Source organism: Pan troglodytes, chromosome 11 (genome assembly GCF_028858775.2).
Source record: "Pan troglodytes isolate AG18354 chromosome 11, NHGRI_mPanTro3-v2.0_pri, whole genome shotgun sequence".
NCBI lineage: Eukaryota > Metazoa > Chordata > Mammalia > Primates > Hominidae > Pan > Pan troglodytes.
The window spans coordinates 62396494-62414136 of record NC_072409.2 but is presented as its reverse complement, the minus strand read 5'-3'; the positions used below and the strand labels follow the sequence as shown (position 1 = coordinate 62414136).

General features: G+C 40.6%; 2 protein-coding genes across 19 annotated transcripts in view; one reads left to right on the top strand and one right to left on the bottom strand.

Annotated features, from left to right (window-relative positions):
• The window catches only part of C9H9orf85 (chromosome 9 C9orf85 homolog), a 74663-nt gene extending 66116 nt beyond the window's left edge, over positions 1 to 8547 (bottom strand). For 8 of the 14 annotated variants that reach the window (XR_008537060.2, XR_008537059.2, XR_010148682.1 and 5 more), the window contains exon 1: positions 7975 to 8333. Coding sequence is in view for 8 of the 14 variants with exons in the window: in XM_054658148.2 (XP_054514123.1) it covers positions 7975 to 8076 (102 nt within the window). In the remaining 6 variants the exon portion in view is untranslated. Of the gene's footprint in view, positions 1 to 1274; positions 1406 to 7974 lie in introns of all 14 variants that reach the window. The other 6 variants (XR_682244.5, XR_010148680.1, XM_001141582.6 and 3 more) reach the window with 3 other exon arrangements.
• A 496-nt stretch (positions 8548 to 9043) lies between these two features.
• The window catches only part of ABHD17B (abhydrolase domain containing 17B, depalmitoylase), a 50250-nt gene continuing 41650 nt past the window's right edge, over positions 9044 to 17643 (top strand). Inside the window, exons 1-2 of one of the 5 annotated variants that reach the window (XM_054658143.2) lie at positions 9080 to 9176; positions 13158 to 13424. The gene's annotated coding sequence lies outside the window, so the exon portion shown is untranslated. Of the gene's footprint in view, positions 9177 to 9300; positions 9364 to 13020; positions 13116 to 13157; positions 13425 to 17643 lie in introns of those variants that run through there. The other 4 variants (XM_054658142.1, XM_009456725.5, XM_054658140.2 and 1 more) reach the window with 4 other exon arrangements.

The following is a 17643-nucleotide window of genomic DNA, read 5'->3' as shown; positions in this document are numbered from 1 at the left end:
AGCTTCAAGTGGAAGCAACCTGGGAATCTAAGTATATGGAACATCCCCAAGCATAGATGAAATTATGCTGTGTGAAAGAGAGAAGAGAAAATAAAAGGTAAACAATAGTATGGATTACAATTCTTCAAAGCATTGAAAAGGGCACAAAGGAAAAGTAAAGAGCTTCACTAGCACTATTAGGTATAATATTATGTATATCATAATGCCTAGCACACCACAAATTATCTTGTCACTTGAAAAAATATGTTAAATTTAAAACAAATCAATGGAGGAGGGAATACATTTAACATAAACTCATTTAATAGCACTGGGAAACATATCAAAGAATATTTCTCAATTTGGAGAAAGATAAAAGAGGGTGACCTCTATAACACTAGAATCATCTGTAGAACGTCAGAGATGGTCAATTCAGATCTATGGTAGATTCTATGTCTGGCCAACTGCTTTGCTCAGTGGCTACCGTTAATTGCTGATGCCCATTGGCTGAGAAATAACACTTATTCCCATGACTGGCACTTCACCACTCACACTAAAATTCCTCACACCAGGGATTACATGAACCAATCTGGGTCTATTCCTTAAAGCTCAACATCTCTGGGCATGGGGAGACAGGACAAAGACCCTAACAACTGATACCAAGCTACCTGGACAAATAGTACAGTAAAGGTTTTTCCCACAGCAAAGTTTATTCATTCATTTTACAGTGTCAGGCATCACAACCCACGAAATTAGGATTACAACTTTATCTGAAACTAGAAAAAAATCAGTACCCAGGCTCAGTACCTTATATACAAAATCTACTTTGTAATGATCATCTTTACTCAACAGCAGTAGTCCCCAACCTTTTTGGCACCAGAAACGGGGTTTGTGGAAGACAATTTTTTCATGGACTAGGGTGGGGGTGGGGGATCAGGGTGGCTTTGGGATGATTCAAGTGCATTACATTTATTGTACACTTTATTTACATTATTATTACATTGTAATATATAATGAAATAATTATACAACCATAATGTAGAATCATTGGGAGCCCTAGCTTTTTTCCTGCAACTAGACGGTCCCATCTGGGGGTGATGGGAGACAGTGACAGATCATCAGGCATTAGATTCTCATAAGGAGCACACGGCCTAAATCTCTCCCATGTGCAGTTCACAATAGGGTTCACACTCCTATGAGAATCTAATGCCAGAGCTGATCTGACAGGAGGCAGAACTCAGGTGGTAATGTGAGAGTTGGGGAGTGGCTGTAAATACAGATGAAGCTTAACTCACTCACCTGCAGTTCAACTCCTGCTGTGTGGCCCAGTTCCTGACAGGCCATAGACCGATGCGGGGGTTGGGGGTTGGGGACCCCTGCTCCACAGGGAGACAAACTCAAACATCATGACTAGAGTTTGCAAATAAAGACTTACAAAAAGGTAAAGATGAAAAGACAATTAGAATTATTGTGACTTGTGGTTAGCTGAGATATTCAATATCTGTTAGAATGTTAACTTGTTTTTATTTCTGAAGAATAAAATAGTTGTCTTTTAAAATAGGAACACTAATATAATTAGTGTTCCTTCAACTTTCCCAAAACAAAAGGCAAGCAAACAAAAACAGAACTTTAAAACATCTAGGTGGTTCATCAGTCCTTTGCCTGTAATACCTATTTTTTCTCCCTCCCTGTGGCCCAGGCTGGAGTGCAGTGGCACGATCTCAGCTCACTGCAACCTCTGCCTCCTGGGTTCAAGTGGTTCCCCTGCCTGAGCCTCCCAAATAGCTGGGATTACAGGCACCCACCACCACGCCTGGCTAATTTTTGTATTTTTAGTAAAGACGAGGTTTTACCATGTTGGCCAAGCTGTTTGCAAACTCCTGACCTCAAGTGATCTGCCTGCCTTGGCCTCCCAAAGTGCTGCGATTACAGGCATGAGCCACTGTGCCCGGCCTTCTTGGTTTTTTTTGTTTGTTTGTTTGCCTATTTTTGACTGAGGTAAAATTTATATCAATGTCATGCATAGGCCTTAAACGTACAATTTAATGAGTTTTAATATATTTGCTCTTATAATCTTCACTGCTCCTGCCACTCCAGAAAGTTTTCTTGTGCCTTTCTGGTCTCTATAGATGGAATCACATAGTATGCTCTTTTGTATCTGGTTTGTTTCCCTCCACATTAATGTTTCCAAGATTCATCTGCTTTGCTTGTATCAGTGTTTCTTTTTTTTAAAATAGCAGAGTAGTATTCCATTGCATGCCTCTGCCACAATTGGCTTATATATATTCTCCCGTTGATAGATATTTGGAGGTTTTCCCCATTTTTGACAACTGTGAATAAAAGTGTGTAAACACAGAATCCTGTTCTGCTGTATAAATGCAATCATAACTAATCTTAAACTTGACAGCTTTCTGCCTAAATCAGGAGCCAAGAAAATGGACTAAATTAGTATCTACTTTCACATTAAGTCAGCAAAAGGAGCCTCTGCTACAGAGCCCAGGCTGATGAGATGAGATCCACCCCAACCAGCCCACATGTATGGCATGTGATACTCCAGGGGCCACACCTCATGAGGAAAGACTCTCCCTAGAACATTTCAAACAGGCAATGTTTAGTATCGGTGGCAATAAACCACACTCATTTCTGTTCTGACCCTAATCTGGTGTCACACTGCTTCTATTACACCCAAAAATACAGTACATATATATTTTAAAATCACACATACACATGGAGGGCTTTTGATTTACTTGCCCTTTGAAGTGTCCTCCCACAGATCCCATCCAACCAATGAAGAAGCATGTGCTAATTATGTAACTCTGGGCATGTCATTCACCTCTAAGCCCTAATTTCCCAATATGTAAAATGGGATCATTTTGCATCTATCTTAGGGTTACTTTGAAGATGAAATTATTATAGATAATGTATAGCAAGTATACATAGTGCCTAAACATAGTGCCTAATACACTTAAGTACACAAATATTAGCTATAACAGGTTGAGTATCCCTAATCCAAAAAATCTGAAATCTAAAACTTTTTGAGCACCTATATCATGTTCAAAGGAAATACCTGTTGGAACATTTTGGATTAAAGAGTCTAAACTGATATAATGTAAATATTCCAAAATCTGAAAAAATCTGAAATCCAGAACACTCTGGTCCTAAGCATTTCAGATAAATAATACTCAACTTGTATTAATAAAACTATATTTCCAAAATTATTTAGAGTACACCCATAGACTTCCATTTTCCATCTCCGTATCAAGATGAAGACTATAGTTTCCTAAAATTAGTGAGCTCCACAACAAATTAGTTCAATAGGTATTATGTAAATCAAAGCGTTCCATAGCCAAGCAAGTTTTGGTTGAATAATTTTTTAACTGCAAAACATTGATTTATTCCAATGTATACTACAACCCACCTCTAAAAGTGAGATCTAGTATACAGTATTTCCAAAGTGATTTGATCATGAAATTTTCTCCTGCCCTATGAAGAAGATACATGACCTTGGGGCTCTAAGAAATATATTTTGGGAAATGCTATTAAAAACAATACTGACTATATATATATTATTAATAGCATCCTCAAAAGGATGACAGATGCTCCTCCATTTAGTTTAATGTTACTCATCCTTCTGATTTTTGGGGCACTTTCCTTAACCCTCCAAACGTAATCAAGACTTCATGCTATTATAGATACTCTCAGGACTCCCTAGACCGTTCTTTCATAGCTCTTACTGCTGTAGTATTAACATACTTGAAAGATTATTTGATTAATGCCTGTCACTTCTCCCACCAAATCACAAGCTTCAATTAAGACTGTGACTGTATATTTCGCTCAACCCTATACTTCCAATATCTAGCACAATGTTTGGTACCAGATAACACATGTGGAATACAGACAGGAATACCAGAATTTCACTGCGGCCTTTTTGGCATAGTGCAAAACTGAAAACAACTCAATGTTTATTAATAGGAAAGTAGTTAAATAAGCTAATCCACATTTGTGCTGTATAATATTACACAGCCATTTAAAAAATAAGCTTAATCTTTCTGTTCTGACACATCCACTTTACTGAATGAGAAGGGAAAAGATGTATTTTATTACATATGCACTGTATCATACAGAGATATCTAGAAATGTACACATCAAAGTGTTAACAGTGACTATATCTGAACAGGACTAAAACTGGGAACAGAGACTTTCACTTTTATACAGTACCTTATATACTTCTCTATTGTTTCAGTATTCTTCAACAAGCATGCATTTCTTTTCTAATTAATTTTTTTAGGCTTTGATCAACTGCAGGGCCACATAAATTATTATGGGCTTTATTCTTAGTTCTTATTCTTAAAAATATTTTTGTAGCTGGGTACGGTGGCTCACACCTGTAATCCCAGCACTTTGGGAGGCCAAGGTGGGCAGATCGCTTGAGGTCAGGAGTGACCAACCTGGCCAACATAGTGAAACCCCGTCTCTACTAAAAATACAAAAATTAGCCAGGCATGGTTGCGTGCCCCTGAAATCCCAGCTACTTGGGAGGCTGAGACAAGAGAATCACTTGAACCCGGGAGGTGGAGGTTGTGGTGATCCATATCACGCCACTGCACTCCAGCCTGGGCGAGAGAGCGAGACTCTGTCTCAAAAAAAAAAATAATAATAATAATAATTTTTGTAATGATCTCTGTAGCAATCCTCAGAGGAAAGTAAGACAAGAGATAGTACTAACCCAGTATCATAGATTAAAAGCTATAGGTAAATTGCCTGACATCATCAAGCAAAACAAATGACAGAACTGGGGCTAAGGAATGGCTCTTTTCTCTTAGTCCAATGCTCTTTTCGTTGGACATCACTGCCTTTCCAGTAAGGGAAAGAAGGCTGCCTTGATCTGCTCAACATCTTAGTACTAAATGACTAGAAAAGATTTAAACCTATTCCCACTGCCGACCCTCCCAATCCCCATAAGTCATTTGAGGGTACCGGTGACCAATGGCCAGAGGGACCTCTTTTAAATAACCCCAGGGAAGAGGAGGTTACAAATCCCGGTGCAAGCCCCTTCACTGTCAGATAATTCCCTCATATTGAGCTGAAACCTATTTTTGTTACTTTGATTCCCTGGTCCAAGTTTGGCCATTTGAAATGGCACAAAATTTGAATATACTCTCCTTTTCTAGAGTATATTCAAGCATATGAAGAAAGCTATCATCTGTGTCCTTTTGAGAATGAGTGCTTTACCTATATAAACTTCCAATAAAACATCTGTAATTATCCAACTTCTAATTGCAGTGAGTCCTAACAAACTGCTTGGCAGAGGAGGAAAAGAAAAACTATCATGTAGGACCCCTACCAAATCATAAAGTATTTAATACAAGTAGTCAATTGTTACTACAGTCCTCTAAGGCAGGGGTGTCCAATCTTTTGGCTTCTCTGGGCCATACTGGAAGAATTGTCTTGGGCCACACATAAAATACACTAACACTAATGACAACTGATGAGCTTAAAAAAAAAAATCACAAAAAAATCTCATAATGTTTTAAGAAAATTTACGAATTTGTGTTGGGTTGCATTCAAAGACGCCCTGCACCATATGTTGGACAAGCTTGCTTTATGGGGAGTTACAGAGAACCGTGCATTTTTTATCACTCCTTTGTTAGATGTCACCAGATCAAATAGCTTTCCAGTGTAAAGAACAGGCACAAAGTTAGGATCAGATGCTTCTGACAAAGTCTTGGCTTTAGATGGCTACTCATAGCAGATGCAAGAATCTGTTATGATCACAGACAATTATTAGCTATTCATTACACAGATGAACAATCAACCGAATGATTTTTCCTCAGTAAAATATTTTGTGTTGTTTTTGTCAGAACCTTCAATAATGAAGTGGCCTGGTGGTCCTCCTGATTAACAAATGAGACTTTTTCATAACTTAAAAGAGGGAAAGGAATTAAAGATAAAAAGATAAAAATGGTCAAATGCAACTTAGTGACTGAACCTGAGACCCAGGAAAACATTTAGGACCAGAATGACATAGTTATTAGATAACACCAAGAAAATGCACAATGAAAAGTACAAGTAGGAGAAGCTACACTATAGTTAAATACTCATTAAAACTGCTTTTTACGAAAACAGTCATGAAAAACAATCAAAAGCAAATGTTTGTGCACAACCTTAGGGTAAGAATACACAAGACGCAGACATCTATTTGGAATAGTGCAGCTTTTAATTTTTATTCTGGTTTACCTATTGATAATGGGAGCAAACTTGGGAAAGTCTTCCCAAATGTTGCTTCAGGTTTTCATTCTGAAAAACCTCTCAACCTAAGTGGGGGAAAGGAGAGCACTTAATTTAAAATATTCTTCCTTATTCTCCCTTACTGAGCTGTGTTGCCCTTCACCAATATTTATCATAATTTGTATTTACTTATCTTTCTGCTTTCTTTTTGCCCATATCACCTAGAAACTATAAGCTCCGTGAAGGGAGAGTCAGCTCTTTTGAACACGGTATACCTATGAACACAGGGCCTTGCACACGGAAGGTGCTTATTAAATATTTGTAGAATAAGCAAAGAAAGAAAGAGGAAAGGAAAAGGAGATCACAGGTTACCAAAAACAGATGACTTTGCTTTCCCAATAAATGTTGGGAAATTAATCACTTATTGAACACTTACTATGACCTAGGCCATTTATGCATAATCATATGGTTTCGCCTCCCAACAACCCTGACAAATTTGCATTTGAGACCAAAGTAAGGCTCAGAGAAATTAAATATTATACAACTCACTCAAGCCGCACACCTAGTAAATTTGAGCTCCATAACTTTTGTGAATATTAGGTTTATCTGAGTGATGCTGGCCCCTAATATGCCCCTGTTGTCAATGATTTTCTCTCCATACAGCTATGGAGACAGGGAGAGAGATTCACAGCAAACAGCAAATTAGTAGTTTTTTGTTTTTGTTTTTTGAGACGGGGTCTTGCTCTGTCGCCCAGGAGTGCAGTGATGTGATCTCAGCTCACTGCAACCACTGCCTCCAGGGTTCAAGCGATTCCCCTGCCTCAGCCTCCCGAGTAGCTGGGATTACCGGCACCCGTCACCACGTCGGCTAATTTTTGTATTTTTAGCAGATTGGGAGTTTCGCCATGTTGGCCAGGTCGTTCTCGAACTCCTGACCTCAGGTGATCCGCCCACCACCTCGGCCTCCCAAAGTGCTGAGATTACAAGCGCCAGCACCACGCCCGGCTAATTTTTGTATTTTTAGTACAGATGGAGTTTCGCCATGTTGACCAGGTCGTTCTCGAACTCCAGACCTCAGGTGATCCACCCGCTTCGGCCTCCCAAAGTGCTGGGATTACAGCACTTTGAGCCACGGCGCCCGGCCTGCAAATTAGTACTTATATACAACCCAAGTCCTCTGGCTATCTAGACAGTCTGAATTTTTTAGCAGGATTTTACAGAAGTCCTGCTAAAGATAAACAGCAAAACAAGTATTTTTACATTAACCAAATATTTTTATCTTCAAAACAATTGTTACAAAACAGAAATTTCACACAATACTAGTGAGGACAGCCTAAGACAGCTTAATCATTCACATTTCCTCTATGGGCTTGGGGTTTTTGGGAAAAAAAAATCGTAGCTGCATAAACTTGGTGTAAAATTTGAAAGAGCCACTCATGCCACAATCCTCGTTTCCCTCTGCTAATTTGATCCAGATGGGAACGCTGAACGACGTAACTGCCCCATCTGCACCTTAGATTTCATTAGGCTCCTGTTCACTCTGTTTAATTAGTTAAGTGTGCTGACCATCAAATATTTACCAGGAGACAACATGTCCAGGTCAAAGAAAGGGCGTGAGAATAACATTTTAGAAAGAGTTGCACTGCAGCCAAGACTAACTCTGGGCTGCGGTCCACACTCGCCCCAGCCGACTCCTCTCATTTCCTCTCTCCCCTCTCCAGTGAGCCATTCCTTCCTGGAGTCAAAGACCGTGCAACAGGCAGGTTCCTACCTTGGTCTGCACACTTTTATCGAACTTGTCATTTTTGAAGCTAAACGTATTCTGGTGCTTCTGAGGTCTGGAACGAGCCACGTTGCCTTTCTGGGAGCTCATCGCCGAAATCAAAGCCACCCCTCGCCGGGAGCAGGCAAAAGGATGAGGGGAAAGAAAACCAACGATCTACTCCCAGGAATTGACGCTTCTGTCAATGACCCGGAAGAAACTAACGCAGCCTTTCCGCCCCGGCTCTGGGTCAGCCCACGTGACTCTTCTGGGAGGTCAAAGAGCATCGCTCTGCCCTCCCTGCTGTTAAGCCAAGCCACTCCACGCGGCGCAGCCTCACCCCTCCGGCTCCGCGCAGCCTCTTTCTCAAACCCGGAGAACAAGTCCCGCTTTCTTCGAAATGAGAATTCCCCCATTGGCCCGAATGTGTAGTCCATCAAATCAAAGGGGCGGGGAACCTTTGTTCCTATTGGTTCTTCTTTTCCGCAATCCCCGCCTCCTGCTGAGCGAGCTCAGCCTCTCCTGGAGCTCAGAGCGCCTCCCACCCTGCCGGGCGGCCTGTGATTGGTGGAAGTGAGGCAAGGCTGGGCTCCGTCTCTCCCCCCGCCCGCTAGCAGGCTGGAGCCGGGGTCAGCTTTGGCACCTTCCTCCAGTCAGTGGCCAACTCCTGGCTCAGTGGGGATTGTGCTCGTCCCCTCGGTTCCCCTCCAGTCTTCCTCCCGCTACCGGAACGAGCCTCGCGCTTGGCAGGCTGAGGAGGAGCAAAGAAAGCAGGATTAAAGAGAAGGAAGACCTGGCTGGGTCTGGGTGGTGTCTGCAGTGCCAGAAAGGGAGCCGGTGGCGGCGGCGGCTGCGACCACGGCCGCGCGGGACGTGAGGCCCGAGAGCAACCGACGGGCAGCGGCGGCCGCTCCAGCGCCCCGCACCGGGGCCGTTAGTCAGCAGAACGCGAGCTCTTGTGGAGGAGCAGGGCCGGCGCGAGGCGAGACTCGGGAGCGCGAGCGGGGCCCCTGGGGCGCCGCCGTCCTTCTTCGCCCCGGCGCCGGGGGCTGCAGCCCTGGTCCCCGCTCCTCTGTCGGGCCAGTCTGCAGGCCGAGAGAGTCGGACGGCGCCCGGAGCGCGGATCTCGCCTTGTGGAGGACAGCGCGTCGGCTGCGGTTCTCTCTCGACCTCTTCTGCCCGGCGCTTCGGCCCGGGCCGCTCAGGTGCAGGTGCGTGCGGCCTCGGGGTTTGGGGACGCCGCAGCCCGGCTCGGGGAGGGGGCGCTAGGCCGGGAGCCGCAGCGCGGGAGGGACGAGCCCGGGCCGGCGGGGGGATGGGAGCGGGAAGCGTCTTTGTTGTTGGCGACCGGGATCCCTCTCGGCACAGGGGAAAGGCGGGGAAGCCACTCCTGATCGGGTCTGTGTTTTTGAGAGGATTCTCTGATGGTTGCGTGAAGGGGAGCGGTAGGACAGTCCCTGCGGTCCGTGGAGCGGCCGGAGTCAGGGGGTGGGGGAGGGAGGACCGACCGACACTCTAAGAAGGTCTTTGGTCCTCCTCGCTGAAGAGAAGGGTTCCATTTCATTTCCTTTGCTTTTCTCTCAGTGGATGAAAAGATGGGGTCAGGTTCCCATTCCCCTCACTGGCGCACTGAGAGATTCGCGGGTGCCTAAAAGCTTTCTCCTGAATGTCCTTATATCTCTGTCGGGCGCGATTTTAGATTGAATCTGCACGGGGCTTGGCGATTTGTGTATTCCGGTGGGGCTGTCGTAGGGTTCTTTTTCTTTAGATGGTTGGGCTTTAATCTTATTTGTTTTCGAACTCTAAGGTAGGCTTATCAGGAATCGTTTTTGAATTGGAAAATTTAAAGGTTTTGTTTGGGATTTTTGTTAACCCCGAAACAAAGTTATGTCAAATTAGATTGTACTGTGTGGGGGCTCTCGTAAAGGAAAGAGTGTATTTAACCTGGGGTTTTTGTTTTAAAAAAAAAAAAAAAGTTCAGATCTTTGATCTTTGGTGAGATTTCTGCCAATGCCCGAAGAGAATTTTTTGTAAATGATGCTTTAAGTCAGTGTGAAGTAGATTTGGTAAGCAAAAGGATGAATAACGGAATACAGAGGGTGACCTTTAAATTTCGCTGTTTATGAAATGTGTTCCTGTTTAATACTTTTTGTGATATATGATGCTTGATCTATAGATGATTCATTTGGAATTTTTTTATGCCTCTAATAAATCTTTGGAGATCTTGTGCTAACATATGAAACTATAATACCTAATGAGTCGGAGTAGAAAGCCAGATACATGTTGTAATAACGTTAATCTGTTTAGATTAACAGGGAAATTTACATTAAAATGAACTTTTTTCCGTAAAGAGTTTCTCTACATATGTTTATAGCATGAATTTCAGTTGGGTGACATCTAATGATAGCCAGTATTTTGAAAATTGTCATGATTGCTAGTATTCTAATTTGAGACTGCCCAACTTGTTGGTAAGTTTTTATTTGGAGAATAGGGGTCGTGTTACTTAAGGAACAGCAGAGGTAAAAATCTCTGTTGTGCAGTAATTGTCATATCATTTGAAATCCAGAAGGAAATGAATGGCACCTTCACCTATATTTTGACCTCTCTTTTCTCCTACTCTAGTGTTAATAAGGTTAATTGGCAAGGACAGGATTAGATTTTTAGCAGGCTAGGCAGTTTTAATTTTGTCCCTTAGTGTGCAGTATTCTAGTTGATGAGTAGCTTGTTTCCTTGAGTATCTTTGCCCATTTTGAAATGTTTATGAAATGACTGCTGACAAAGAATTTTCTGTTTCCTGGGACAAACAAAATCACCAAAAAAATCATGAAAAAATAATGTTTTTAGTAGCTTAATGAACACAGAAGAATTAAGCAATTAGTGTCTGTTCCAAGTTTGACACTGAATTGGTCTACAACTCCAGGCACGCTATCCCACATCTGAGTCAGTTTTCTCCATCTGTAATATAGGGCTGATAAAATGTGCCACCTGCTCACTTTATAAAAAGGGGAGTGAGAACCATATAAGCAACAGTTACTCTGGTTATGTGACATTGATATAAGTTAAATGAGAATACTTTTTAATGCAGTGCTCTTACTTTGTTTTGATATTATGAATTTCAATCCTTTGATGAACAGTTAGCATAAAGATAAGGAGAATGACTCTCCCTATGCCATCATTTAAGAATTAAAATTTCTTCCGTATTAAGATTGGTGTTAAGATCTTTAGAAGCAGTGATGACAAGAAAATAGAGTATATTTTATTGGTTGGTTTATTTACTGGTAGATTTTACTTCTGATTTATCCAAAGTTTTGCTCTTAATTCTGAAAATTCCCCCTACCCTTCCTACTCTTTAAAATTTCTCACACACATTGCCCCATTTGCCTGTCGAATCCAGCCTTGTGAGTTGGAGAGAGGGAAGGTAAGTTTGTGGCCTTTTTTTTTTTTTTTTTTTGAGACGGAGTTTTGCTCTTGTTGCCCAGGCTGGCGTGCAATGGCGCGATCTCGGCTCACTGCAACCTCTGCTTCCCGGGTTCAAGTGATTCATCTGCCTCAGCCTCCTGAGTAGCTGGGATTACAGGCACCCGCCACCACGCCCGGCTAATTTTTTGTATTTTTAGTAGAGATGGGGTTTCACCACGTTGGCCATGCTGGTCTTCAACTCCTGACCTCAGGTGATCCACCTGCCTTGGCCTCCCAAAGTGCTAGGATTACAGGTGTGAGCCACTTCACCGTTTGTGGAATTTTTACAGATGAAATAAATAAAGCCCAGATAAGTTAATTATTTCAATTGCCTAAAGCTAAGCAATTAGTAAGAAGTAGAATTGAGGCTTGAACCTGGGTCTTCTCTAGTCCTGAATCCTTTGCTTTGGAGCAGTGTTTTCCAAACACCTGTTCATGCCCAAGAGTTTTGTCCAAGTGAAGTGAGAACTAACATAGCAATATAAATGTTGGTGCCATACAATATAATGAATATCCATGTACCCATCACCCAGTTAAACAAACAAAACTACCAATTAAAACGAAGTGTCCGGCCAGGCTCGGTGGCTCACGCCTGTAATCCCAGCACTTTGGGAGGCCGAGGCAGGCGGATCACCTGGGGTCGGGAGTTAGAGACCAGCCTGACCAACATGGAGAAACCCCATCTCTACTAAAAATACAAAATTAGCCGGGTGTGGTGGTGCTTGCCTGTAATCCCAGCCACTCGGGAGGCTGAGGCAGGAGAATCGCTTGAACCCAGGAGGCAGAGGTTGTGGTGAGCCAAGATAGCACCATTGCACTCCAGCGTGGGCAGCAAGAGCAAAACTCTGTCTCAGAAAAACAAAAACAAAAAATGAGGTTTCCTTAGTATGTTAATACCTCTCTTAAATGCTGTTCCCTTTTCCCCCCGATATCTAACCAGTGACCCAAAGTTGACATGCATCCTTCCTATATCCACGTGTTGATACTTAACTACATACCTTTATCCTATGAACATTATATATATAGTTTTATTTTGATTGTCTTAAGACTATTTAAATACAGATATCTTTATTTAGCTTGCTTTCTTCACACAACTTGGCCAAGATTTATCTATGTTTATTTAGGTAGCTCTAGTTTATTTACTTTTACTGTTAGGTGGTATGTGCTCTGTTATATAACTATGTCAGATTTCTGTTGATGGTCATTTTTGTTGTTTCCATTTGTTTGCTATTAAACAGTACTATAAGGAATATTCCTGTATATGTTAGGTATCTGTTGTGTAAGACTTCTAGAGCATTGGTTCTTGACCCTACCTACATCCCATGTTCATAGAAAATATTTTACAGTACTTTAAAGAAAGCATTGGCCTTAATAAAATAAGAAAAAATTGTAATAAAGTAATATGTGTTTCACTTTGTAAATACTCGAGCTCAAGACTACATTCAAGATTAGCCACCAAGTGTAATGGTCGACCAGCAACATCAGAATCCCTTGGGAGCTTGTTGGAAATGCAGAGCATCAGACTTTAACCTACTGATGCAGATGCTGTTTTTTTTGTTTGTTTGTTTGTTTGTTTGTTTTTTAATAATGTAAAAGACAGGATCTCTGGAGCCATACAACTCACTGTAACCTCAAACTCCTGGGCTCAAGGGATCCTCCCACTTCAGCCTCCTGAGCATCTGGGACTACAGGTATGCACCATCACGCCTGGCTAATTTTTAGATTTTTTACAGAGACAGGGTCTTGCTATCTTGCCCAGGCTGATCTTGAACTCCTGGCCTCAAGTGATCCTCCCTCCTCAGTATCCCAAAGCACTGGGACATTGGGATTACAGACATGAGCCACTGTGCCCGGCCAGATGCTGTATTTTATCAAGATTCCCAGGTGATGCATATACGCATTGAAATATAAGAAGCACTGCTAAAACAAATAGTAGTAATTAGACGCTTTGTACCAATGGATGGTGTCTCCATCAATACAACAGCTACAGATTAAAACAGGTATGTTAGCCATTCAATTACCAATGCTGGGCCTGTCATTGGTGGAAAAGTGGAAAATGATTTTCTGAAATAACAAACTATCCTCAGAAAAGTTTAAACAGAAATAAAAGTGCAATCTTACCTCTTTACACAATGATTGCATTCATAACAAATCATCTATGTTAAAACTATACAAATAAACTTGGTATTAAATCCTGTTTAGAATTATCTGACATTAGTGGGTTTTTTTTCCTCTTTCTGTTCCCCTCTATGAATGTCCAGCAGAATATTCAAGTCATGAGGCATGGAGCAGCACTATTTATTTATTTACTTACTTACTTATTTATTTATTTTTTGAGACAGATTCTCACTCTGTTGCCCAGGCTGGAGTGTAGTAGCATGATCACTGCCCACTGAACCCTCGACCCCCCCCAAGCTCAAACAATCCTCCCACCTGGGCTTCCCGAGTGGCTGGGACTACAGGCATGCACCACCACACCCAGCTAATTTTTGTATTTTTTTTGTAGAGACAAGGGTTTCACCATGTTGGCCAGGCTGGTCTTGAACTCCTGAGCTCAAGTGATCTGCCTACTATGGCGCCGCACCCCGCCTGCCCCCTCCAAAAGTGCTGGGATTACAGGTGTGAGCCACTGCGCCCAATCTGAGCAGCACTTTCTTTATGCAAGAAAAGTGCCTGGCATTCCTGGCCTCTATTTAGTAGTGCCCCTCATTCATTATAGTAGCCAAAAGCTGTTATTGAGAAAGATTGCCCTGGTTTATAAATCTGGTAGTAGGTTGCTAGATCACAGCGTATGAATGTCTTCAACTTTATTAAATAACTGTCAGTTTTCTGTACAAAGTACACCTTCCAGTCCATAATGCATGAGAGAGGGTCTGCTTGTCTGCATTTCAGATATTTTAGAAGGTAGAAAAATATTAGTAGTAATATTTTATTAATTTTTGCCATTCTGAGGAGTATGAAATGGTACCTCATTGTAGTTTTTATTTGCATCTTGTTTTAATGTATTCTTTGTAATAATACTTGGTAGGCATTAAAAATATCTTCCAGCCTGGGCAACATGATGAAACCCCTTCTCTACTAAAAATACCAAAACTTAGCCGGGTGTAGTGGTGGGCGCCTGTAATCCCAGCTACTCAGGAGGCTGAGACAGGAGAATCGCTTGAACCTGGGAGGCAGAGGTTGCAGTGAGCCGAGATCGCGCCACCACACTCCAGCCTGGGGGACACAACGAGACTCCGTCTCAAAAAAAAAAACAAAAAACTTCTTCCACTCTTTAGCATGCATTTTCACTTTAAATATGTTGTCTTTTAATGACTAGAAGTTTTTAAATTTTAATATCAAATGTATCATTCTTTTGGAGAAAGCCTTCTCTATACTGGGGTTATAAAAATTCTTTCAGAGCATCTTTTAAGAGTTCACATTTAGATCTTAAATTTTTGTTGAACTGTTTGTATATAATGAGGTGCTCATGGATCTAAATTTACTTAAAAATGACTGCCCTTTATTGTGAAATTAGGTAATTTTTTATGTTAAGATGTTCTGATGAAATTACAGTGATAGTAATTGTTTTTAGTTCTTAATATCCCTTTGTGTCAAAATTAAAATTTGACACCTCTTTCATTCCAACTTTTCTCTTTTTTACTTTACCTGTTTTTTGAAATCCCTAAGGTTTAGGAACTACTACTTTAGTGTACTCTGATTCTTATGTTTCATCTGTGTCTCACGTTTACCCACTACAGCATCATCAAATGTGAGTAGACACTCTTAAATACTAATCATTGATCCTCATCTGCATCTTCCACATTTTGGAGTTTGCTTGACATGTCTTTTCACCACTTTTTATTATGGCTAGGATTTTAAAAATGATACTGATGACCCTAATTTTTTTTTAACAGAATAGAATTTCAGGCTAAATTTAAATGTTACTTGAATATAAATTTTTCTCAGCTATAGGGTCAAACTTCTTTGTTTTCCTAGTAATTAAAAGTGAGAATGATTAAACAAGTTCTTGCATACAGCTAAAGCTGAAAAACGGGAAAGGAAAATTGGGCCAGTGTCTACTGGGTACCAGTCACTATTCTGGGAATGGGAGGGTGGGGATGACGTCTATGAGCAAAACAAGCAAAGCTCCCTAACTTCCTGGAGCTTATCACCTACCAGAGGCCCACTGATAATATGCACAACAAATAATATATTAGAAAGTGATAACTGCTTTGGAATAAAAGAAAACATAGGGGTAAGGTGGACCAAAGGAGTTAGTTGAACCTGTTAAATAGGGAAGAAGAGAATGGGCAGAGATGTGCAGTCAGTGAGAGTATTAGCAATTCAGATATTAGCAAAATACTGGAAGAGTGGATAGAATATGGTCTTTAAGTGAAACCTGTGTTCCTGGCTCTCTCCACCTTTAAGTTGTGTGAACTTGACAAGCTAATTAACTTAACCTGAATTCTTGATTTCTTCATGATAACCTGGGAAAAGTATTATTAAGATTAAAAGATATAACAAGTGAAAGTGCCTACTTCCCGCCCCCCACTTGTTCTCATAGCACTCTGTACTTTATTTTCATAGCATTTATTACGGTCTATAATTATCTGTGTCATTATTTGATAAATATTTATCTCACTCATTCTAAAACATTGATGGAAAGAACCAGTCAGTGCAGTAAATCTATTTTGTTAACATACAGTCATTTGTAGACAAACCCTAAACCTTTTTCATGTAAAAATCATCTCATGCAGATTTATTGAGAAAGTGTTTTGTACTTATAAAATGTCTTTATGCTAGAGCTTCAGATTATATTACAGGTATTAGCCCATTAATTACCACATGTCATCTTTGTGATGAAGGCAATGGATATGTATCATCTTGCAGTTGAAGGAACTGAGGTTGCTAATTGCATAGAGACAGAAAATCAGAGAATTTGGATCAAATCTGATTACATTTGATTATATTTTCCTTTCTTTTCTTCAATAGTGTTAACATGGACTCTCTTTAAAGTATAAAAGCAAAAATACGTAGATTGTTGGAAAATCACTAGCAAACAAGCAATTAATATTTTAGTTATGACTTTACTTTTCAGTTTTTTCCTCATGAGAAGCTTCTTATAGTGTCTGAGGCGATGTTAGAATTCTATGCATGTAGCAAACACATGTACCCCATAAATAGGTAAAATATTATCTATCAGTGAAAAAAAAAAAGGATGACAATAGTTAGAGGCCTTTACACTTAAAAATACTTTATACAGATAAATACTTTTTAAAATTATGGCTTATCAGAGTATTTAAGATTTATGTTGAGGATGTAGTCACATTAAAAGGGTAGGATTTAGAAAATGCATAGCACATGCCTAATGTAGATCAGAGTGAAGAAAGGGGGTTGAAACAACTTCATTTACTTGGTGCAGCCAAGTCTCCATTCCAATCACAAGAAACTTGAAGTAAAGCAAGTGCCTCCAGGAACAAAAAAGACATTATCAATCATGTCAAACTTGTTTGGCTTCTGAATTTAGATGTTTTTTTAAGTTTGTTTTGAAAATTAAAATCAATGGAAATAATTCGTATAATAAACTTTTCCCAAAAATGTCATCTGCCGATTGTGACCTAGATATTTTGTTTCTGATTACTGTCCTGCTTAGTGTGCTGATAATTTTTCACTCTAGCTCTGTGGACCCAACCCCTAAAAGTAATGATTATTCTCTGCATATCAGTTATTAGCAAAGAAAATGTCATTTAGTAACTTGTGTTGGCAAGCCTACATCTGAAACACTACAAGTTACATTTTCTTCCGAGCTTTTTAACAGACCTCATTGTCACTTTTATTAATCAAATAGTTAGGGGCTGATCACAGTTCCTTTACAACTAATTGATAACAACCTGCTACAGACTTCTTTGTTCCTTCTCCAGTTCCACTGCTTCATTTGACTAGCCTGAAAAAAATAAAAAAACTAAAAGGGTGGGGGTGGGGTGGAAGGTGGGGGTAATGAGATAATAGCCAGAAGCAGGACTTTACATATATAAAGGGCGTTCTGATACAAACCCCTAGGGTAATGGCTTTCCATTTTTCATTAGATTCTATAAAAAATACATTTTGCTTCATAACCTAATTCATACATATGCACCCAAAAACCAAAATAAGTCTCACTAAAGAGATTATCTAAATTAATCAGCATGGGCCGGGTCAGGGGAGACTGTTTTTGCCCCCTACGGAAGGAAGTACAGC